Here is a 25,683-nt window from a genome sequence, read left to right on the forward strand (position 1 = left end):
ATGCTACCACATACAACGCTGAATGCCTTCCGAGCCTTGTGTAACAACAGATTTCACATGATAAAGCTGAACACCAGCACTGTTTCAGGCTTTGAAATACAGCTTACCTCTTACCGAATATGATGTGTCAAATGAATTATGAAATTCACAAGAAAGAAGAAACCTCTTATATGATCCAGCCATCTCCTTGCAAGTCTGGGGCTGTTTCCAATGAAATGCAGGATTGGCAGAAGAGAGATTTATTGCCTCAGTTTCTTAATCCTATATTTCATACTTTAGCAAGCCTTTCTATCGTGCTCCACATGGTGCTTAACAAGTTAAAAGCTATCAGTTTAATAAATAGTCAAAAATAATCTAAAAAGTAAAATGCACTCATCATCATGACACAGTGCTAAACACTACTGCTTATTTCTTGTGATGCTTTATAAAAAAGAAAAAAAAAAAAAGATTTGAGGCAGGCTGCAGGCTTGGCATTTCCTGTGATGGTCAGCACTCACCAGGGTGCACCTACACCAAAGCTGTAACTGAAACGACCCCAGCCGTGGCGTTGGCACGGCATGCACCTGGCAGCTCACCTGAATTTACACTTCTGGCCTGAGCCGGTGGCTTATCCCCCACCTGCACATCCTTGGAGGTGATTCCTGCATGTGAAACTGGTTTTGAAAGAAGGTCTTGGATGGCAGGAATTCCACAGAGGCAACTAAAAAGAGTTTGCTGCTTCAGAAGGATGAGAAAAGAGCGGCAGGTTTGTTGTAAATAGTAAAAGCTGTCCTTGAGTGCGCCTACAGTAGCATCAAGGCTAAGCTGAGCTGTGCTCAATTCCAAAACACTGGTTGAAAGAGTTATTCACCTGGCCACTATGTCTCACAAACACATATAGTCACGGCTCATATTAGAAATCTGCAAAAAGCAGTCCTGAAAGACCTGGAACTTGCAGTGCATTTACAATGACTTCGCTTGGGACTAAATGAAACGGGGAACATGTCAACTCTTTGATCCAATTAAAACGTGAGGAGTTTTCTTGATCATGGAGACATCATTGTGCTGTATCACAGCTTAATGGCACAGAGTATGTTGGGTAGTCCATGATCAGCCGGATCAGCAGACATGAACGGCTAGGAAGTGATGGGCAAGTAAATGGCAGCAATGGAATATACCTTCAAAAATGCAACTTACCTTGATACATCCTCTGTTATTCCTCCTGTCTAGTTAATAACATACATTAAATTAGAAGACATTTTAATCTTTAGGAATTAAATAAATAATCCTTGGATTTAGCAAGCTTAAACATGAGCTTGATTTTCAGTGCATTAAATAATTCCATTGGTTACAGGGGAATTTTTATGCACATGGAGATCTCAGAAATGCTGTAGGGTAACAACCTCAACTTTGACTAGGCCAGAAATGAGCTGGTATTAAAAGTCTGGCTTTGGCTGAAGTGATGAAGGTGATGAAATTCAGCTGAAGAGTTAAACGTAGATTTCAAACCCCCCTCAAAGCTTTGAAACTGGGTCAGACCAATATCCAATTAGCAGTTAGCAATTATGCAGCGAATCTCTTCCCCAGTACAACACATGTATGAAAGAAAGGCAGGTTCACAAGACAGTATCTAAGTTTCTTGGTGGAGCTGCGGCATCCCTTTGCACTTCTGAGACAAAGAAAACAAGAGTAGCAACACACTTTCCAAAATGGAACAGTAAGGCTTCAAATAGCTAACTAGAGATCTTTTTAGTTCATGTTTATGATTAATTCCTTCTTCTTTAGGTTTCACGTACAAACCAGACATCTTGGAACAGAAACCTGACGAGTTATTTATGAAATCTGTTGCACGTGAAGAATTGGAGGAAGCTGACTGTTGCAGTACATATCCAGTCAGCTGGAACACATATAATGAAAACATTTTTGGGTTTGAAATAGCTACAAAATGTAGAACATCTCCAGGACTACCTGGGTGGATGCTTCATTTGCAGTTTTTGTTCCTCCACATTTAATAGCAAATTCATTGCATAAGCTAAGGGATGTTCACTCAAGAGGAAGAGCCAGTAGACTCACCTTCAACTCTGCGAAGACAGACCTGTGTGTAACTAAGTGCTAAGACATTTACAGTACAATATATGATGTCACACACGCTGTCATCCAAACGTGAATTTCTGAAAAATCCTAAATCTTAGTGAAGTAATTAAACATGTGGTAGAAGCCCTACTATGCCTTCGTAAGTAGGGAAGGAGACACAAATATATATATATTCACAAATTTCTAAAGGGTAACACAAGGAAGACACAAAATCCAAATGAACACTGTTATTATATGAGCAGCTCAAATGGATGCAACGATAATGCCCTTATGATAATAGGGCCAATTAATCTTTAAAAAGCCTCTAACAAAAGTTGAAATCTTTTTCCGTAACGTAAGAGCGACTTTTTGGCTGTTGTTACAGGTCATCCTGAGTAAACCGGTTGAATTGCAAATACGGAACATTATCTCAGGATAATGAAAAGAAAAACATTTTGCTCAGCACTGACGTTTATTGATCCAAAATAGACATTTTTGCCATTGTTTGAAGTAAGGGAAGTAATTAAAGTGCGCAGAAGCATTCTGATACCACCACGCTATTTCCTGTCTGTGTCAGTAGCAAAACGCCTCTCCCACCGCCATGCACACTGTTCATTAACTCTCTGAAATAAACATCGTACTTCCATATCACACATCTGAAAGTGTTCCTAAACTGTCAAGTTGGGCAAGAGCATTGCTCTATGCAAAAACAGCCAAGTCCAGTCAGGAAGGAGATTAATTTGAAACCCTTAATTAATGACTGAACATTTACACAGCCAAGATTTATGAGTTACAAGGAAGTAAGTCCAAAACATAACACTCCCTCCTGCATGCAAGCTCTCTTTTTAATGATAAACAATTAGCCTAGGGTAAGATAGTGTCTGAATTCTCAAGTTCACTTTCTTCCTCCAACTTCCAAGCATTGACAGATGATAAATTGATTTCATGCTTCTTTTTTTCTTTCTCCACCTGGTCTTACATAAATATTGTTATTAACAAACAGGGGCTAATGAATGCAAAATACAGATATATATATAGATTTTTTTTCCAAAATAAAGAAACCACCGTTTCAAAAGATGATTTTTTTTAGATCACATGCATGCAAAAACAGTATACAGAATAGGAAAAGAAAAAATAAAAGATAACTTAAAAAGCTGACTGGTCCAAAAAAGTCTCAGTTTTTCTTCCTTGAGTTTACTTCACTGGATTCACAAATACTTTTGCAAATTTAGTAACACTCAATGTCAGCAATGAAGAGTAAGTTTTCAGTTTTGAACATTTTGATTATATTCCATTTTGGATCATAACCACTGTAACACTTTCTTCTGAAGAGAGCTGACTTCTTATTATGACGAGTGCTTACTGTATGAATATTAGAACAAGACTGCCCGTTCTTCTCCGGAAGTCCTCAGGCCTCAAACCAGAGAAGTTATAATCAGGAAAGGTTTTGTTCACTCTTGTTTATACCAAATTACTGAATGCATATTTTTGCCTGCAAATTCTGTTTCGCTAATAAAGGAGTGCGGTTTGCTTCCCCCCCCCAGATCACATATCATGTAAATAAGCAAAAATGACCACAGAAATAGCAAGATCCCACAGAGCGATAACACGTCTGCTCGCACAAGTCTGCAGCGCGCCTGCATCCCCACAGACATGCTGTACGCCCCCCAACAAGGAAACTCCCCCGGACACCTCTCTTTGTAGTAAACAGTAAACAGTTGCAACCACTGAGCTAACCAAGAATGCAAGCACTACACGGGTTTGGGTGTTTTGTTTTTGGGGTGGTTTTTTTTTTGCCCCCCCCCCCCCCCCCTTTTTTTTTTTTGCTTTTGCTTCCTCTCAGCAAAAGAGAGCTGTGCAGTGCACGACGTGAGCCCCAAGCCCCCAGCCCCCACAGGCCAGGCTCACTCACACGTGCTCTGGGCACCACCATTAGGTGGGCAACTTTTGTTTTGGAAAGCAGAACCTGCCACTGCAGCTCTGCAAGGGAAAATGCTTTGCACCTGTATTGAGAAAAAATCCCCAACAACCTGACTCCTGGCTTCTTCTGTTTGGTCCTTCCTTTCTTCTCAGCTGAGCAAAGAAAACCAGTCCTGGCAAGTGACAGTGGCTGCTGAAGAGAGATCAAGTTTTCCTGACACGGACTCACAAACACTTGGAAACATGCAGTGCACATACCCATAATCTAGCCTAGGAGCTGGCTACATTATTCCCAACCCCCCCCCCCCCCCTTCATCAGGTTTTCATCAAACGGGAGCTCACTGGGAACAGTTCCGGAAAAAGACAAAGCTGGTTTATCCCAGTAAAACACAAAGAAAGACAAAAACATACGAGACAAAACAGAAGACAGATTGCTGCTCTCCCACCCCTTTCCCTCCAATGCTATGCTACACTGTGCAATGTAAGTAAAATAGTTATAGCCTACTTTTATGACAAATTAATTTTGTTTGCTAGGAAATGAAGTATGAAGCCAACCTCTGTAAATCATAACTAATCCCCTTCCCTAAAAAATGAAAAACCAACAACCCACCACCAAGAAAAACCCATCAAACAAAATCCAGAGCAGCCTTTTTAAACTTAGCAAAATGCTCTTAGTTCTCCTCCCCAACAATGGGGATGTCAAGACCAATTAACTACTGCAGTCATCTGAGGTTTTGCTCTGTTTTCTTCCGCTGCAAGTGGTCAACCCAGCTCCCATGGCTCATTTCTCTACGTGCGGTGTCATAAACAAAGAAGACTAAGACCTCCGAGTTGTTTTCTACCTGAGCATCCTTGATGACTTCATTACTCAAAGCAAGGCGACAAAAGCTTAGACCGAGAATTAGGTAATAGCTTGAACCAGTTTAATTAAAAAGCAAAATGGTCCACATGTCTGCATCTACCATGGCTAATAATTTGCTGCAGAGCTGTTACTGTGCTGTTTCCATCTGCCAATACCCATTTAATCCTTCTGCCAAAGGCAATCTAAACCCTTATGTATTTCCATATGTATTTTAGGGAAACCATAAAAGATAATTTGGAAACAACAATTTCCAATTTCTGATATACAAAAATTTGAGCTAGAATAGCACATGCAGCCATCAGCATTTCAGCTATGCTAAGAAACTACTTGACAGCTTCTACTCCAGGCAATGGCTTGAATGCTAAGACCAAAGTTTGGTGCAAATGCAAAATCCTTGTTAGGATCCAAGTACAAAACACAAAGCCAGCTACAGATAGCTCCCCGTAAGGTGCCTTCCTCAATAGGACTGCAACTCTTATTCTCAAGAAAGCCCAAGGTTCCGGCACACTGTCAAAACAGAAGTTACATGACAAAAGGGAAAATTTTCCAGTTTGAAGATGTAGGTATGGCTGCAAATACTTGAAGGCTGCTTCCCTCTTCCTGCATTCTGCAGCATGACTACCTTAACTCCTAACAACTTCTCGAACCGTTTCAGAATTACCACTGAACAGCTTAATCTCACCAAAGAACCTGAAATTCCAACGTTATTGCTTAAGTTTTTGGATAAAAAAGGAAAAGCAGAACAAAGCCTGATATTTCAAATATTCTTTCCCCCAAACCAGAAAAATAAAATCATGCCTAATCAAAACCCCTCTGAAAGAAATGGGATGACAAAAAGTGTGCAAGCTTGTGGTTGATACCCATTTATTTGGATGGGAACAATTAAAGAATATCACAGTTAAAATGTTAAAAACAAACAAACAAAAATGCTCTCCAGTCACTGTAGCATTAGTGGTCATCTCTCCCAGAATAAACTTACTTTACTGCAGTGATTTTTTTTTCTATTATATGAGAAACCAATGGAAGCAGAATAGTTGGTGCATGTTCTGTACAAATGTAGCTTTAATAATGACAGCTTTTAAGTTTTAAATTCAGTCTACCTAGTGTTCTAGATATTCACAGTCCAATGGCAGATTTATTGATTTTATTATTTTTCTATCATTTGCTTATTATGAGGTTCCAAATTTTCACAAGAAACAATTACTTCACTGATGACTGCAAAAGGCCAACATCTAATTTTATATTTACACAAAGATACCACTATATATTCAAATATTTCAGTTCACACACACACACATCTCTCCAATCTTTGCAGTTCAGTGAAGTGTAAACAGTTAGCGTTGTTATTAAAACACACGTTCTTCATTCACAGGAACAATACTCAGCTAGATTAATAAGCTTTTGTTCCTGGGCTCTATTATTGCTCTGCCATTCATTAACATTTCTTCCACCTTGACGGCAATTTAGCTGGCACAGCACCAGAAATACAAGTAGGTCAGCACAAGGTGTTCCTCTGTATAGTTTCACAGGTTATAAACATCCTACCTGACTTAGCCTTCAGGTAGTGCATTTAAATATTCCTAGTGCCAACTAAAATAATAATGAGAACTCTCCTGGATATTATTGTCCAAGAACTACCCTTGTTTACAGAGGACGGATTCTGTCCTCAGTAAGACTGAGGAGGCAATTTTACTAGAGAAGCAGGGAGCCCTCTGCAGCTCTCCTGGCTGAGCTGATGCCTGAGATGATGCCTCAGTGGGAAAGGCCCTTGCAATCCTCACCATATCCAACGAGGAAAATGTATGTACACGTAGAAAAAGCTAGACTGAACGCTGACAGCCAGACATCGCATACTATTAAAAGTAATCGTAACAGAGATTTCAGCCAGCCAGGCACGCTTTAATCTCAGGATATGGGAAATAACAATAGAGATGTAAGAATACTTAGTTTTTTCCCCATTTATGAAAAGATGAATACAAAACAGTGGTTTCACAGAAAATGATATAAAAAATTTTGGACAGATCTTTTGCTAATGTACTAAGACATATTCAGTATTTACAACGACTTGTATACATTAAGAATCCGGCCCTGAAGTTGGGGCATAAGAGTCAAGGGTCAAGATTTCACTGTCTATGGAATGCAATGACTTTTTGCTGACTTTCTCTAATTTGTACGCCTTGTCTTATACTTTAGGCCTTGAGTTGAGTCAAACTCAAAGCAGCAAGCTCCTTTCTAGCTCTATACTCTATGACACATCGTAACTTACAAGATCAAGTGTCAACACTACAGGCTTAAATCAGAAAAACAGATCACTGGGAGAAATGTTCTTCCTTTTTTATTTTTAAACATAAAGGCAAATTCTAGCACTCTGCACTGATATGAGCCTTTATATTATGTAAATAAAAATACTTCAAAAGGTATAAATAAATCAATGCTTTCAATTCCTTCCTGATGACTGCACATGCTGTTTTGACTCTGAACATTACATACCCACATTTATGATTATTGGTGTATGGAAAGTGTGTGATAGCAGGCACTGAAGAATAATCCCTGCTGATTGAAAAAAAAAAAAAAAAAAAAAGAAGAAGAAGAAGAAGAATGAATTAAATTAGAAGTTGCTAGAAATAACTCATAGGCAAAAAAATAAAGCTAACAGAAAACAATAGCAGTAGCCTAAAGAGACATTTTTTCCTTCAGGAATGAATTCCCATCTGCTTTTAAAGAGCAACATGTTTTTCCATTACTGGAATCACAGCCAAAAACAGGACAATAAAGCAGCAAAGCCACAGGCAAGAGTAGAGGGCAAGTGAAGCTGACTGACAGAGTATCAGTCGAGGTCCCTCTTTTATAAGCCTCTGCTGTAGTGACAGCTGAACAGCCCCCTGCTGTGCTGGCAACACACTTCCCTGCTATCCTCAGCAAAGAGGAGCTCCTGGTAACTCTGCTGCATAAAAGGTGCCCTGGAAAAGTGAGGGAAAAGGAAGGAGGAGGAGGCAAACGGCATAGCCGGCAGGCCATGCTCAGCAGCAGCTGTCCCCTTTTTGCTGAAATTACTGCATATAGCAGTAGCTCCCTAAAAGCTCCTCACAAGTGAGCAGCTCTGCCGGCAGAAGATTGCTTGCCCCGTGCACCACTGGTGCTCACGTTGCAGGCTCTCCCTCCAGATGGGCGTGCGACACAAATCAACCCTTCAAAGGCACGGCAAGGATAAATGCAAATCCAAGTACCCGTGTACAGAATCTGGGCGTACAACACCATTAAAATAGTTCACTAAGACTTAAATTAGCTCTAGAGGTCCCTGCACCCCAAGGGGTTCAGCAATTACAGAATCCAAACGTTCAGCTCTTTGGACTCAAATCCCAGGTTTGAGAAGCAGGCTAAATTTTATACCTAAATGTTGCTCGGAGCACAATCAGGGGCTCATTCAAATTCCCTCTGGCATTTTCCCCAAGTTCCTCTAAGGATGGCTGTTCTTTGAGCTGTTTAGGAAGCTGTATCGATGGTATCCTCCTGAGCTGTTAATGGGTCTGACCTTTTCAGAAACACTAATGTCCCTTCAGCCAGATGCATTAAATCTCCTCTGCTTGATTAAACTATTAGCAAATCATTATCTCACAGAAGGATTAAATGTTCTTTCCCAGATGAGCAAGCCATGCATAAATTTGAGTGCAAACACTCTTCTGTATACCAAGCCCTGCATTTTACATAAACACCCCGTTTTATATATCCATGGGATGAAAGCATACAGGAGGAACACATCTTTTTTGGGTCTTGGCTGAGACAAGACATGATGAAAATCAGCCCGCTTAGGGTGAACAACCCCCAGTCCCATCTCTGCAAAACGCAGGAATGGAACCAGATCTTTCTGCAGCGGCTACAGAGGAGAACGGGGAGATGCGGCGCAATGCCACGACACCCTTGTGCTGATGAGTGATTACCCAGGCACTCACACTGCCCTCGTTCCCAGTCTGTCCGAGCACATTCTGCACGTACGAGGTTCTTGCGAGACCGGCAGTAAGCAAAATCCCATGGGAAGTCCTGTGTAGTTAGTTATTTCCTTTCAAGTGATTCATCTCGTTTATACCAAACACTGACACTCGGAAAACATTTTGAATGCCAGGTATTTCCTCACCTTCCAGCCACCTGTGCCAAACACATCCTTGGTGCTGATAAACGTGTGTAGGAAGGTGGTGATCCCTTATTACCCACATTGGATGAAGGCTGAGTCTCTTTTCCACACCCACCCACACAAAAATGTTCACTTTTCAATGAGTGATATAAATTAATAGATCCTATGCATCAATCCAAGAGAAGCTTCGGAGGTTCATCTGAGGTCTTAATCTTGCTGCGTTTCAATTTGATGGTGTCCTTCATTTTAAAAATTGCATTTCAGGATAATATTGTACCCTGCTGTGAGAATAAGCAGGACTCCTTCAGATGGCAAGGCCATCCAGAGGTGTCCAGCAAGAGTCACTTCAGCCACAGACGCTTTAACTACCAAAGCATATTTTCAAATCACACATTTCTGATAAGACACAAGGTTTTTCTTTTTATTTTATTTTTTGTGTGTGTATATATATGTATCTTAGAAGTTCAAAATCTGAGGGTCCAGTCCTAAGCTTGACATGTTAAGCACTTTCAACACCAAGTCAATGGGAACTGAACATGCTCTGCATCTAGCATAATTAAGCATAAAAGGAACAAACATCCTTGCGCTTAAAAATGAAAACCACGAGCTTTAGCTAGGATATGATTTCCAGAGTCACAGAACCTTTACTCTTGCCTTTTTTTTCCCCTGAAGTCTGTCTTTGTAGGCTGCCATATAGGACTAGATCCATTGCCCTTAAAAATGGTAACTAGAAAGCTTTTCCCTTAAGTTTGGAAGACCTTTTCCTTTGTGGCAAGCTAGATATAAAGAAGATAACACATTGGAATTTGGTGGATGTCTTATTTTCCCTGTATGTAAGCCCTCCCTCACTTTTATTTAAGATGCACTTTAGGAAAGAGAGACTGTTTTCTTCCCAATCTCTTAAAACCTTGTTTACTATCCCACACACCTATAATGGAATACATCCTCACTTCTTCTGTAGTTGGTGGCTTCCTGTGTGAGAGAGGAGCTTTGGAAGGCTTTTGTTGGTTTGGGTGTTTGGTTTCTTTTAAATTTATAGTTTAAATATGTCAGTATCAGGTAAACAAATGCATGTATGTTTTGAAATAAATATTTTAATAGTCAAAGGCTTCAGTTGATTAGAGCTAATGTGCTGCTGCAAAGATACTTTTTTGGCATCAAACGCGCACTCATTTGAGCCAGAGCAAACGTTCATTAGCTTTTTTTTCTTTTTTTTTCTTTTTTTCCTCTCTGTGTTCCCATTGAGAGTTATTGCAAAGTGAGAAAGATATTTTTTACATTAACTATTCTACTTCGACTAAGAACCAGTGAAAGATTTACAGGTTCCCAGGTTCCCGCTTTACTATTGTTTCCTGTAAGCATGGAAACTGATAATACTATAGAAACAATGTCAGCCTCTGCTTTCACCATGACCTGCTTTCCACCAATTTAAAAACAGGCAGTCCCATTAGTTTATTTTTACAACCACACTTGTCTTAAGAATATTACAATGATATCCAGAATATTTAATGTTTTATTATTTCTAACCAACTTTAAACTCAAAACAACTCAACACTTGGTTTCAGTTTCTGCCTAAAACCTCCCTCTCTGTACTGCCTTCTCTACTGTAACAAAAACATAGTCTGTCAGGGGCTGACATAATAAAAGAAGGTCCCTCACTCTACTGGGTTTATTTTCCTTTTTATTTACCATCTACTTACTAGAATAAAATATTTCTACAGTGGTGAAACAGAGTCTTACTCCCTTGCTCATCCCTTTTCACAAAGTAAACTCCAAGGATTTGAGGTAAGGAATGCCTCTTCCATTTCATTTGTAAATTATCCCTTTTTTTTTTTTTTTTTTTCTTCACAACACAAATCAAATAAAGACATCAGTCTTTGCATATATAAAGGTTGGTGTCCTTCTTCTAGGCCAAAACATGTTCCAACTTTAACCTTTTTTCTAACCTTTTTAAAAAAAAATTGAGATAATGTATGATTTATAAATCACATGACAAGCAATTTCCTATCAGGTTCTGTCCTTGTGTTTGTGTTCTTTTTTACACAAGAAGTGCTTTAGAATCACAGAATCATTTATGTTGGAAAAGACCCTTGAGATCAAGTCCAGCCACCACCTGACAGTACCAAGTCCACCCCTAAACCACATCCCTAAGCACCATGTCCACACAGCTCTTAAATACCTGCAGGGATGGGGACTCCACCACCTCTGGCTGCCCGTTCCAATCCCTGACCACCCTCTCTGTGGAGAAATTCTTCCTGAAATCCAATCTAAACCTCCCCTGGTGCAACATGAGGCTGTTGCCTCACATCCTATCACTTGTCACCTGAGAAAACAGACTGATGCATACCTCACGGCAACCTCCCTTCACGTAGTCCTAGACAGCGATGAGGCTCCCCTCAGCCTCCTTTTCTCCAGACTAACACCCCCAGTTCCCTCAGCCACTCCTCATATGCCCCTGAGGCATATTGAGACTATCGGCATTTTCTATTACAACAGAGAGCAGCCAATAAGCATGAAAAAGCTAAACTGATCCCCAGATGAAAAAGGTAGAGCCCCTGAGTTTTTGGAAGGCCCATCTTCTGTAATGCAAGCTAGCTGTAGTGGCATCATGACAGGAAAGTAATGAGACCCAAACAACTCACTTCACTTGCACTTCGTTTCTAAATGCTCCTGTGCTTGTATCTTTAATCACACTTTACAGAAACATGATAAGAAATGAACCAGATGAACTCCTCAACATGAATTATAGGAATGAAAATGCTCTAGATCATTCAGCTATGATCTGATTGAACAATATGGGTGAAGACATCTCAAAACCATTAAAAATAATATTCAGTTATATAAAGGTGAAATTTTGCTTAAAATAAAATACAGGAACACTAGAATTAATCTTATAAAAGTTCTGAAGCAGCAAGACATGTGTTGCTTTAACCATTTTCATTACTCTCAAGGACTAGAGATTTCTCCTCCATGCCTACCAGAGCTCCTTGCTAGTGCCACCACGTCAGGAGAGGAGAATGAGGCCAATGGCACGGCACAGCACAGCCTCTAGCTGAATCGCGCCAGGCAGCAGCTGCCAGGGGATGGCCTTCAGCGGAAATTTCCTAGGAAAAAAACGGGCAAGACCAGCTCTGACTGTTCCACCACCACACCGGAGAAACCCACTGGCCAGCATGGGAGAGCCAACTGGCTGTACGGTTACTGCAGACCTGTCCGTACAGCAAACAGACCTACCCTGTTGCCTCAGTTGTGCTAACAAGAGGTTGAGGCAGTCCTGGGAAAAGGTAGATGCCTTCAGGGCAGGGATGTAGCCAAAGAAGTTACCAGAGTGGGTGGATGGCATGCTTCTTGGTGTCAATATCGGCTCCAAGGCCAAACCTCACTATTCAGAAACTTCTGAAAGCTTTCTCACTGTCCTGATTTACAGATTTCAGGTATCCACGAAGACAAGCCTCAAAAGCACCACTGCAAAGCAGAGCTATCGAGATGCCAGCATGCATTTCAGAAGGGCTTGGAAATAAAGATCAAGTGCAAATCCAAATATTTCTAGAAAGATGAATTTTTGTTTGACCTATCCAATTGGTATAATACAAGCTAACTGTACAGACATTGCTCCCCAATAAACTTTTTTTTTTTTTAAAAAAAAAAAAAAAACATTTGACTTCACCTGTACTTGAGAGAAGGGAATTCTAATTCACCCTCATAAATTATCTTCCATCTTCTCTCAAATGAAACAGTGGGAAGTAAACACCCTATTTTGCTATCTCGATATATCTTTAACGTACTCATTAAGATAAACATACATCCAGCAGGTGAATAGAGATAGCTGGTCATATGTGATGACAGGCAAAAATATACACATATCTGATCTGAAAAATTGCCAAGTTGGAAGCCAGATGCGTACTAAACTATCCACTTTACTTGCTGTTTATTCAGCTCATGGTAGGAGGATTCAACATATCTTTATGTGAAACTCCCTATTTATACAGCATCTTCTAGTCACAAAACTAAGCATTTTCCATTCCTTTTCCAAACAAAGGGTATAAGAGTGGAATGGGAACTTGCCATTCAACAGCGGAAACTATTTCTAAAGCTGGGAAGCTGGAGACACTAGGAAGAAAAGGCTTTAATGAAACTGGCCACTGTGCGTGCCAACTGTCAAGACTTTTTATATATTCTTCCAAGGAACACCGACAGGCTTTTTCTGTGTTTACTCTTTACATCCCAATTATTATAACTCTTTGAATAATGCCAAAGAACAAAATTCATGAGAAATGCCATATTAGAAACAGGCAGGCTTTTTTCCCCTGCAACTAGTCTGTACTTGTACTCAATGACCCATTAACTTATTTTTGGTTCTGTAGAAAGCCAGCACCAAGACATTTGCGACTCATTATCTAAGCTAAGCACAGGAATTCACCACTAGAGCCTCGGCTGACCCAGATCCAAAGGAAATCCCCATATGCTTGGAATTTCTGAAATACAAGCATTACAGTTGTTGCCTGGTAAGCAAACAGTTTCCATACACAACAGAGGATATGTTTACATTTATGTTTTTGGAGGCTTATAACTTGGCCAGAAGCAGACAAATTTTCCCAGGGCAGCAAAACTCTTATCACTGACATCAGGGTAAAAACCTAGTAACGTTTCAAGTCACTACTCTTCAACACAGAGGCAGTATAACTGCAACAGTTCCCTAGACCAACATGTAAGCCCGCAATAAGAAGTTGATTACTGTGTTCTTTTTTTTTTTTCATAATAAGATCCCACATTCGGTTGCAAATAGAAGTCCTACACAAAAAAAGGTTTTGCTCACTGCTTTGCCTTTGAAGTCCTACACAAAACAGCTTTGCTCACCACGTTGCCCCCATTCATTTGTCCCCAGAGCACAGTTTGTCCTGTGCTGCGGAGGAGGAAGGCTGTAGTGGATTTAACTTTGGTCCCTGCCCTTACAGAGCTTCCTGGAACAAAGCCTGGAGGCTTGTCTGGACACCACAGCTACACATGGCAAGGTCTGACCCCATTCCTTTGACTTGGAGAAGCACTCACAGCAGTGTCCTCACCAGCCAGAGGTTACTTGTGGGCAGTGCAGCATTGTAAAACGTACCAGAATTTACGTGGTAGCTAAATGTCTTCCCTGGAAGACATACAGCATATCCAATGGCCAGTCAGTTGAGAAGGGCCATCAATATCACAGGAGACATGCAAACGCTTTAGAGTCACCCTCTCTTTTGAACCAAGCCAAAGGTTTAGCTTTGCCCTTGTAAACAGCATACAGAAAGATGGAGGAAGCTAAGGAAAGCAAATCACATTTTCCACTCTGCTATGGAAAAAGTAAAAGGTGACTATGTAATTAGAGATGGTACGATAATGCATTCACTAGGACTGGCTACAGTAAGGTGGAAACTTTAACTGGTATTTCATACCTTTTAAGAGGTCGAATTGGCAACCTTAATGACATTCTCTGAATTTTTGAAGTAATACAATTACTTTCAATTAATCAAAATGAAGAAAACATGAAATACTCTTTCATGAGGCACTGCCATGTTCAGGGACTACTGTGTTGACCACTAACTATAATTACCAGGCAGCAGCATCTGAAGAAGTTTCTCCCCCTACCCAGGACAGGACATAATAGCCTGACATCCATTGTCAGAAGCTGACTAACTGACAGCAATGAGCTATAACAGTAAGTGCAGTAAGTGCTGCTGTGAGCTCTTGATTATATGGAACAGGAAAATATGAGCCTCAAAGTGACCGGTGACTCCTTTGCAATTCCCTTATGCTGTCTGAGAATTGTCTCTCCTTCCTCAATCTGAGTCTGTTTGCCACAATCCTAAACCATAGAATGCAAAAGGGTCCCTCCCTGGGGATGTGGGGAGGCCCAGCTGAACCCCTCTGTGTGGGCAGCTGGGAACACTTGCCCCATCTCCCTGCACTCAGCCTGGCATCACACCCTTAATAGCGCCACCCATGACCTTACTATGGCTCACCTTTTCCCTGGCAGCAGTACTCTGATGGAGATCTTGAAAGAAAAAAAACAAACAGATTGTAGTCTGGTTTCTGAGCAGAAACACAGAAATCACAGTGTACTCTGTCAGTCTTTCTTATAATTCTCCCCGCCACTTAGAGTAGACTCAAGGAATGATACCTGGATGATGCTCTATTTCAATTTTAAAAACACCATTTTGTGCATTGACCCTGTGGCCATGACCATGCAGAAAGTTTTACCTCTGCTCCTGAATATTTGTGTGTGTGCTGAACAAGCTCCACCAAGCAGACTTCCTCACTGACTGGCATAGACCGAAAATGAATTTTGAAGATCTCCTCGCGAGTGGCTGCATCTGGCAATGGTACATAGATAATTCTGTCTATTCTTCCTGGTCTCAGTAAGGCCTGCAATGAAAATGTCACAGGAACAGTTATAACAAATGACACATCACATCAATAAAGTAAGTTGATTAAAAACAATAACAAACAAAAAATATGACCAACAATTTCAGCAGAAGCAAAGAACTGCACAAGAACAATCAAGCTTATGTGCAGAAGGGGTTGTTCTCTTATGCAAAAATGAATCAGTCACTGAGAAGACAGTAATGCTATTCAGCTTGTGAAATATCAGTTTATGGAAAAAAGGCATCATAAAGGAACTATAGTCATTTTCCTAAAATAATAATTTTAGGCTTGTTGCAAGGTGTGCTGGAATGTTAAGACTTGGCAAAAGGACAGGTGGCAATGGACATATCCCAAGTTCAGATCTTCAATCAAGACAACAAGCAGAGGAAAATGAAATTGAAGTAAAGCCTACATTCTGTATTCAGGTTGATTTATCCCACATTATTAGTGCTGTATACAGAAGAACAAATTACTCTGTCAGGTTTTCACACACAGTAAGGTAATGATAGATAGAGACCAGAGATGTTTCAAAAAGGGAAAGAAAACAAAACAAAACAAACCAAAACACCACAGACATGCAAAAGTATTGTAGTTTAACACCTTTTCGCATCAGGTTTGGACTGTCAGGAGAACCTTTCTCCTGAGCTGAAAATTCAACAAATTAATAGTTACAAGGTAAGGCCCCAACTTTGCAGCCTCATATGTATATATGGGACAATGACCACAAAGGGCAGCTTTAAAGGGTTCCGACTGGTCTGGAGAAAAATCTCTTCTCTAGGGGAGAAGTGTGGCCTTGGGGCAGGTCACTGGGGAGGCTGCAGAAATTCTGTCCTTGAGGTTTTTGGGGCTTGGCTAGACGAAGCCAAGCCCTCCCTGTGCTGGTCCCGTGCTGGGTGAGTGGGGGGACTGCAAGGCCTCTGGAAGCCCCCTTCAACCAAGCTGTCTCTGATTCTATGGTTTCTGGACTGGCTTAAAAAGTAAACGTTATCTATATATAAAACAATTATATCTGATATGTAGGAGAAGCCAAGCTCTTAAATTTATGAGATGAGAGGAAGCTTGTGTCCCTGTATTTCTAAAAATCTCCAAGATTTTTAAAAAACTGTCTACAGTAAAAAAAAAAAAAAATCCTCCCAGCCTTTCCTACTTGACATTTGAGAAAAAATGTGCATTGCAAATGTGCATAAATAGTATTTTAAAAGTATTTTTAAAAACTAAACAATGTTTATAAGATTCAGCATGTAACCTAAATTGTTTTTATGTTATGGTTCTCCCTTGGGCAGAGTAGTTTGAGTTCCAGATGACTAGAGATATTGCATGGCTGTCCTGGGCTGTCAGCCAATAAGTCTTTTCCCAGCCTGATCATGTCAGTGAAAGTCATGCTGAAAAAATAGTAGGAAAGAGCTTTCCTTCCTGCACAGCATTGATCAAGTTAACACCCTTCCTAGAGTTTCTTTAAAAAGACTGTTGTGGTGCTTCAGAGTGGAAAAATGTATCCTGAATGTTAAGAGATGTCTTGTTATTTTTAAAACAGAATGTGAAAACGTTCAGCAGAAGGTGCACGGGCCTGAGTGTTTCATTGAGCTACGCAGGAACAGAGCAAGGCTCCACAGGGAAGACCATATGGTACTGGCCCAGTACCCCATCTCTGGCAATGGCCAATGCTGGATTGCTTAAAAAAAAAAGAGTGAGAAGCCAGCCATCCACCCATATTTCCTTATCAGACGGTGCTACTTGCCACAGCACTCTTGGTATAGCCACTGAAGAACTCAACACACTATGGTAGCTCAACCAGTGTGCAATTTGGTGTCTAAGCCATGCATTTATCAGGATGTTGCCATTTTTTGCCAACACACTTGAAAGAGAAATTTACATGTTTCAAGACTAGGCTTGGAGGGAGCGGAATTATACTGCAATTGCATTCTGCATTCTCTTAAGGAAATGCCCATAGCAAATTCTGTTATTTAGAAGAAACATAAAATGCTCACAAGAATACAGTGGTACACCTCTTTTAAGTCAAAGCAGGTTTAATCAGGAAGCCTAGATAATTAGAACATTTTCTAGAGACAGCTTAGCTCACACTAATGAATGACCATGGCTGTGCAAGGGGGACAGAGAAGTGTTTGATGGAAAGAAAGCCTGATCAGCTGGGACCGAGCGCTGGAGCTAGCAGCTTTCTGCTGAGATACAGTCTCTTAACAGGATGCAGCACCCAATCATACAAAGCACAATTACAGATGTCAAAAAATGGATATTTTTTTCCCCTCAATTATTTAAAATTGGGTTTCCTCCAGTTTGTCCCAAATGCTTTATGTTTTCTATATATGGTCTTAGTTGGAGGCCCGAGTTTAAAACATGCTATCATTACTTTTTGTTACAGTCAGGCCTAGGGACCTTATCCAAGACAGCCAGATGTGCTGAGAACCCTACAAAAAAAGCACAAGTCAGCCTCTGTAGCACTTCCTGCTTAAAAAGACATAGACAAAAAGGAGAGCAGAGAAAACATTCAGTAACCTGACTTGAGGGAAGAGTCAAATTTCCTCTTACTTCCAAACAGAAAAACAGATTCTGCCGAGAACTGGTCTCTACCAGCCCTCATGACAGGACAGGCAGATGGGGAAACCTGGAAGACCCTGGGCACGGCCCAACTGCTCCTCGCTTTGCTGTTGCATTGCTTTTCCCTTGGGCAAGCTCCAAAGGAGCTAAGAGCAGAGGGAGAGGCCACAGGTGGGCTGCAGAGCTGGTGTGCTGCCTGCTGGTCTGAAAGCATACAGAGCAATGTCAAGCCGAGGCCATTCTTGTTTGTAGGACATCCTCTCATCCTCTTGGGCTAGGCGTTGAGGCCTTTGGTCTCTGTGTACTGCTCACAGACTTACTTTTCTTTTTTGGCCTAAATAACTCAGAAATCAGAACTGAGCTGCACATAGAGGTTGGCAGCAAGGGAATAGGATCTCTGTCTTGATGTTTTTGCACACTGTTTAAGTTTATCCTGGAGGAAAATGAGCTCTTTCTAGGTTGCTTAGTGAAGCCTATTGTAGCTTTTGGTGCCGACATCTGCAGTACCTTTAGCACTGAGGCCTTTACGGATGGTGGCACCTTCTGCCTCAGTGCCACTTTATCTGCAGAAATAAAGAAGGTGGTTGCAGGTGGCTGCTCCAGGTGCTGTGACTGACAGACCGTTCAGGAAGATGGACTTTCCATCTTGCAGCTTGCTCATTGGAAATGGCATGGGGAGCAACAAGCACACCTGGGTCACCTCAGGACCGCCCCACAGCCCTCAGGGTGCAGCAGACACGGTGGCATGGGGACCCACCACTGACCATAGGCTGGAGGTGAAGCCACCTGGAACTGACCTTCGCTGCTGAGCTGGAGGAGGAGAAATTTAGCAAGATAAGGTAGCAGCAGCAGCCGCAGGAGCGAGGCTTGGCTGTCTGTGCAAGAGGAGAGGAGAGGAGAGGCAGCTGGGGGAGGGTGAAGAGTTGAAGCGGGGCTGCAGGTTCGGGCAGATATGAGCTGCTGGGAGTACAAAATTAACTGCTTGCGGCTGGGAGATGCAAAACTGATTTGAGGCTAGGAGCACACAGAAGGTGGGAAGTTGATGGGGCCAAAATTAATTGATGTGTGCGCAGAGCTACATAATTCACTGATGTTGAGATGTGAGGGTTGCATAATTTATGTAGGCCAGGAAAGGGCACAAAATTAAGTAGTTGGGGTTTTGGTAGAAACCAGAACGCTTCATACCATTAAGCAATTCTTTTGCAAGTTTATGTAATTTTTTTGTTGTTACCACAACAGTTATGAAAGGGGTCTGAGTGCCCACACATTGAAAGATTACTAGTAGTAAACATACACAATATTCTTCAGGGGAGCAACAGGGTTCAGGAAAGTGAGATAACCATCAAGTAATACGTGGTATCATCAATAGTAAAAACACACTTTAATTAAGAAGAAACTACTGCCCTTTCAAAAAGAAATGATTAAATTCTTTAGTAATTAAAAGAGAGTATTACTTCCAAATACAGCATTGGAAAAGATAGCCGATTCAAAAATGTGTATTTTGTGTGCAATTATGAAGTTAATTATTTCAGGAAAGAAAACTTAAATATGTAAAGCCAAGGAAATATTTGTGGTTCCTGGTAAGAATGGACTAGAATTAACTTCAGGGCTTTGCTAATTTTCTTCTTCTTTTCCTTTTCCTCCTTTTTTTTTTTTTTTTTTTCCACACATAGTTTTTTCAAAGAACATTTACCCATTTCAAGAACTACATTGTCAAACAATGCAGAATTGTAACACTGACAGAAGCATGCACAGATGATGAGCTTTGTCTGGGATGGACAAAAACGCTTTCCTACTGACATACTTCTTCAGCCATGTCTACACTCACCAAAATTTTCTTGATTGGATCTTATAACAAAACTACATGGATTAAATATAATTACAAAACCATAGCAAACTGACACCATTTTCAATAGCAAAACGTAACTTGCATAGCAAAGCATACGCTGCAGAGGAAACTGCAGACTGAGGTGTGTAAGAGAGCAAGTAGGTTCAGCAGGTAACGGAAGTTCACCTGGAAAATTAAGGTTACTGCATGCTGTTCTCTGCTGCAATCAATCTCCACAAGTAGGAACAGATTTTTATATTAAATTTAAGGCTTTTCCTCTCAAGTACATACTTTTTTTTTTTTTTTTTTTTTTTTTTTTTGTCGTTAATACAGGACCTAGAAAATGCAACTAAAAGTTTAATTCTGCCCTTATAGTCCATTGAGATTAGACCACAGATGAAAATGAGAAAACTGGAAATAACAGAGCAATCTGTTTCCTTTGTAATTAAATCCTTCCAACCTGAATTAACAATTGCTATTTATGAACCCTGGTTTTGGTCCCTACTTACACAAACTCCTGAATATGAGAGGTACTTTATAACTTGTAATCTAATTTAGTAATGCAAATCTTTTGACTTTCATCATTACACTATTTGAACATATGTAAAGCATTTAGAAGTAAGTTCCTGTAGCCTGCACAAGCCATAACTGTTTGTGAGATCCTTTCAGTGTTCCTGCCCACATGTTAGGACAGATGTATTTCAGGTGGGGAAAGTATTGGGACAGGAGAGACTCTAAGGAAGTGAATTTGTTAATAACGATGAAAGGGCCTTCCTGCACCATCATATTCATTTCTTGCAGGATTGGAGTCAGCTCCCATGATGATGTTTCTCCTGCCGTTTCAAGGCTCACCTCCGTGCCTAATATTATCATTCTTACTCTGTGCCAGGGCAGGTCAAGATCCCAGTGCAACAAGCCCGGAAGCTCATCTATGCTGTTCATCAGACATGCTGCTGGAATCTGTTTGCAGCTATGGATTAATTAAGCAAGATTAGAAGGTGCTGAGGGGAAAAGACAGGCAAGCAAAAATGTTTGAGTATCTCTATTAAAAACTATAGCCCACTGGAGAGCCAAATTTTATTGTTCTACAAGGTTTTTCTTCCCCTTCCATCTAGCACAAGCTTCTTCAGGAGGCAACCTTGAGCTCCTCTGTTTCAGGTGACACACTTATGTGCTGTGTCACAAGGATGGAGTCTTGTAATTACAGGCTCCTGAGTCAAGCAATACTGCTTTTTTCTTGCCAAGAGCCCCTTTCCCCACACTCTTCCTCCTCCCCACTTTCCTCCTTCTGTGCCAAAGTCTGTCACCACCTTCAGCACATGCCAACATCTCTAACCAGTTCCCCTCTTTGATGACTTGTTTGTTGGTCACCACCCTTGTACTTCTCCCAAGATTTGTGCAGATTATTCGCTGTTCTTGTTACACAACATCTACAATTGCACTTGGGGTGGAGTAGTTTGCGTCTTTAACCTACAGTATATCCACTATTTTAAAAACTTCATTTGCAAACAGATTTTTATTGGATATTATTGAAGACTTACTCCTGCAAAATGCTGCGTTTTCCTATTATCAGTCCCTATACAAAGACTTCACCTTCTGCATAGATTTCTAAAAATCAGGCTATACAACCCTTCTGTCATGTCAGTCTTGCTCAAGACCTGGAGCATTGTGCAAGTTGACAAGAAAAGACATGATACGTTTGACAGCAGGTGTTCAGGAAGAATGTGCACTATCAAGTGGCAGTGAGCACAGCATGAACATTTTACTTAGACATAAACCATAAGTACTAATTAAAGGCAGAGAACAAATATACGGTTTGATATGCCGACAAATAGTAAAACAACTTGAACAGGGAAACAGTTTATATCATCCAAGTCAAAACCCAGATGAAGCGATATAGGGAGTTAACCATCTGAAAAATAAGAACGTAACCTGTCCTTGACTGTTAAGCGAATGCCCCTGCTTGCGTAGGATTCCTCTACTTGCTTTTATTATCCTCCAGGTGTAAAACCAGTAGTTTATCTTTTTACTTCAACCACTGATTTTTACCCATTTGCAGTTCACATCATCAGCAGAGGGAACCTTCTCCATGTAATTCACAGCATACTCTGAAATTGCTCTCTTTGCTAGCTACCGACAGGAAACAACACCTTCAGCTGTCATTACAGATTGCTCCCTTATTACAGCAAAACTGAGCTTACCCTACAGTTCTAGTAAGCAGAAAAATTTAAAAAATCATCTTTTCCTATGAAAAGAAACTTGGTGAAAGAACGTCTGCAGCTCAGTAGAAACCACTGGTGTCCCTTGTTTGAATGACATACCCGGCTTCTGCAACTTATCCAGCAAATCAGCCATTCCCACTAACGATGGTGAGTTTAAACAGGTAAGAGTGTTTCTTAAATGGCTAGGTTTTAATAGACATTGCTAAAAGTGAAAGCATTTTGAGCCTACACGTGGCCAAAGCGTTCAGAGCTGCTTGTGATCGGGAGCTATCTTCTCTCCCCCACACCTTCTGTCAGGCACGGATCAGGTCCCGCTGCGGGCTGGGTCCCCGACCACCACAGGCACGCTCCCACCAGGCAGCCAACACAAGCACCCTGGCACCCAGCAATGCTGCCAGGAGCCTGCTGTCTGCTCTGCAGCCCTCACCTGGCTGCCAAATGCTGGGGTTGCAGGCTGCTCCAGGCGGGAAGTAGCTATGCCTCTGCCTTTGGGGATATGGCACCAGGCGTGCAGCGCCAGGGATTATTCAGCTGCCTTATCTTGCCTACACAGCTCAGGGAAGAGGCTCCTGCACCCTCCTGCCTCCTCCTGAGCTCATCTCCCACGGCCCTTCCTGTGCAAGGGAGACAGGTGGCATGGCTAAGGCCTCTCCACCATCTAACAAAACTGCTCGCTGATTAGGAAAACAGCAGAAAAACTGTGCAAAAGCAAACAAAGAAAACCACCCATGAGCCTTGCATTTCCACACCTGCACAAAGTTGGATGCACCAAAATATCCCAATCTTTTTTGATCAGAGTAACAACATCATCCCAACCGCCGTGTATCCCAGTCCTGCCACAGAGTTTGATTAATATAGCTAATTCAAGGGGACTTGCAGAGAAAGAGGGCTTGAGGAGACTTGTTTCCTTGCAGCAATGAGACCATGTAAACACAACTGCAAGGAACAATGTGCTCCTTGGCCTATGCAGACAATACCAGAGCACGTTTTTATGTGTTTTTGTTCAGATAGGATTAAAATATCTCAAGAAATGGCGTTTCAATCACTTCTCTTGGCAGAAACATCTGCAGGCAGATACTCTGCAGCTGCAGAACTAGTATCTCCATGCTTTTTTTTCCCTGATATTTCAAACAGTTAAATTGGCCAGTTGGCACGACTTACTGCAGTGCTCACTGGGAGCCAAGCTTTGCCCAGGCCTCGATCTATAAAAGTCTAAACCTGTCAGTAACACACCACATTTTCAATGCAGTAAAAGCAGTGCAAATCCAAGCAACCCTATTGATATGATTCCAGATACTCCAGTTCACCACAACAGAAATTCATCTCAAAATCAAGCTTCTTGAGTGTGTTCAGAGACATGGCAAACTCTAACAGCAGAATCAGGCTCTCCTCAGCTCTATGTTGTCAATACGGTCTTAGAAAAACTGAGGCAATTAAGCACCTTCTCCATAATCAGTCCATACTTTCAGGACAACCTAATACAAGTGTTCAAGCCATGAACTCTTTGCAAAAAAGGGTGCTTGGCTTTGCTGCTGCTTCTTGCTCAGGCTGCAGCTCCTGTCACTTCCTTGTGCCCGGGCAGGGTGGCAGAATCTCAGCCCAGGGCTGAGGCTCTGGCTTCATTTGCAAGGAGAACTTCAGACACAAGCTGTTGTTGTTGCCCCATGGCAAATCTGAGCAGCCTCACTGCAGTGGCGTGAGGAGAGAGGATGTCCCAAGTTTTGGCCGCTGTCCCGCAATGTTAGTAAGAAGCAGGAGCGACCTACGGTTTTGCCACTTGCTGGGTCGCATGGAGAGGTTCGGATATCGATGAGGAATCGCAGTTCCCCTTCTTCTCCTCTAAATGCTCTGCAGCGCTTCCTCCCTGATTTCTAACAAAATGATTTTTAGTAAAGGTAACTGAAGAAAAAAAAAAAAATCTATCATCAGCTAATAAACAATGTAACACACCCTCTTCAGTGTATGTTTACATAAGGGAGTCCTCCATGCTGCCGTCTAAGAGGTGTAAAACCTCAGGAATGTCAGCTCTTTTTTTTTCTTTTCCCTCTTTTTTTGGGGTGGGGGTTTAATAAAAGAACCCCTTTAGAAAAGATAACAATTACATGTAATGGAACCTGGAACCAGACTCTTGGCAATTAATCACCCAGGAGCCGTTGCAATCCTGCAGGCTGTTTCTGACAGATTTTGAGAGCTTTACAGGAATCACTGGGATAAGATGTGCCTGGGCTGGCTCCTGACAGGGACCGATCATGTACAAAGTGGATTGCTGGTTTGGTTTTTTTAGTCTGTACATTCATACACACACAAACGTGTGCACCCGTATGCACATTTATACAGAATTCTCCCTCTACATACATGTACCCGGAAAAACTGCAGAACTCATTTATTAGCCCAGAGGCAGAAAGAGAGAGAGAGAAAGAGAGAGAGAGAAAGAGAGAGAGAGAAAGAGAGAGAGAGAAAGAGAGAGCCTTTTCTTCCTCTCAGCAAAGTAGAACTATCCATCACTTAACAGAGATACTTCCTGTTTTCAAGCAGTTGGGAAGGCATGACTTCCAACCCAAATACTTGGCTTGGCAAACTATTCCTGTGTTGACAGATGCTTTTATAACCACTTCATTCCACCTGAAGTTTCAGCATAAAAGGAGTTTTTTTTTTTTTTTCTTTTCTTTTTCTTTTTTCTTTTTTTCCTTTTTCTGAGGGAGGAGAAAGGGAAAGCAGAACGGAGAGGAAAGGGATGGAAAAGGAAGGAAAATACCACAGTTATAACAGCTGGATGACAGAGGTTAGCACAGATCTGACAGATGTTACCATATAACCTCAAAATGACATGTTAGAAAAAAAAAAAAAAAAAAAAAAAAAAAAACTGTTCCTTGTAGGAAAGAGAATTTTGAACTCCTGCCAAAATATTACAATTCTCCTCAGAAGCTTCTGAAAGCCATAACAATGATCTACCACATAATACAGTATTTTCCACAACTAACCTATGCCATATTACCATTGCACCGACTGGGTAAATTATCAGCACTGGAGGAGATTCTGTTCTGAATAACAACTTCTCCTGAAATGACAAATCACACAGCAGGTCATCTCCATCAGGACCTGCCTAGCAGCACCTTTTCATATTCTGTGTTCTGTTTTCATAGGATTCATAAACAGAATTTGCTCTAAACACTTCTCAGGATCCCCAACACTTCAGTGCGTGACCCAGTGCATGACCAACAGCACTAAAAATGCATTGCACACGAGAAGATACATTTGTGAAGTTGCACGATCCACTTTACATAACCTTTTGTCATATCGGTTTCTGTACTGCTTACACCTGGTTACTTTGGTGACTATCCTACCACAAAAATCTTGATGACTTTCCCTGGCTTGTGACCAAATTTTACAAGCCTGTCTAACAAACTACAGATAACTAAAATGTACGAGAAATGTTCACAGACCAACATAGGTATGCGAAACAAGCTGCTTCTAAAAAAATAGATCAGCAGGGATGGAAGCAACATCAGTGAAACAATTCAGAAGTTTCAAAAAGAAATCAATAACTTTCCATCATTAAAGCCAACACTCTGGCAGAAAAAAAATAGTTTCTGGTTTTCATGATTTGAAAGATGTCATTTTACTATCACGGCTCCGGAAGACCATTTGAAGCAACGAAGTAGGTACTAGTCACAATAACTGTAAGCTCATGGAAAAGTCATTCAACTTGTAGAAAGAA

The 25,683-nt window shown here is 41.2% G+C and overlaps 1 protein-coding gene across 1 annotated transcript in view; it reads right to left on the bottom strand.

Annotated features, from left to right (window-relative positions):
* The window catches only part of SPATA5 (spermatogenesis associated 5), a 190,593-nt gene that overhangs the window by 21,123 nt on the left and 143,787 nt on the right, over positions 1-25,683 (bottom strand). The window contains exon 15 of the mRNA XM_035326060.1: positions 15,195-15,359. Coding sequence (XP_035181951.1) covers positions 15,195-15,359 — 165 coding nt within the window. The remainder of the gene's footprint in view (positions 1-15,194; positions 15,360-25,683) is intronic.

Source organism: Oxyura jamaicensis, chromosome 4 (assembly GCF_011077185.1).
Source record: "Oxyura jamaicensis isolate SHBP4307 breed ruddy duck chromosome 4, BPBGC_Ojam_1.0, whole genome shotgun sequence".
Classification (NCBI taxonomy): domain Eukaryota; kingdom Metazoa; phylum Chordata; class Aves; order Anseriformes; family Anatidae; genus Oxyura; species Oxyura jamaicensis.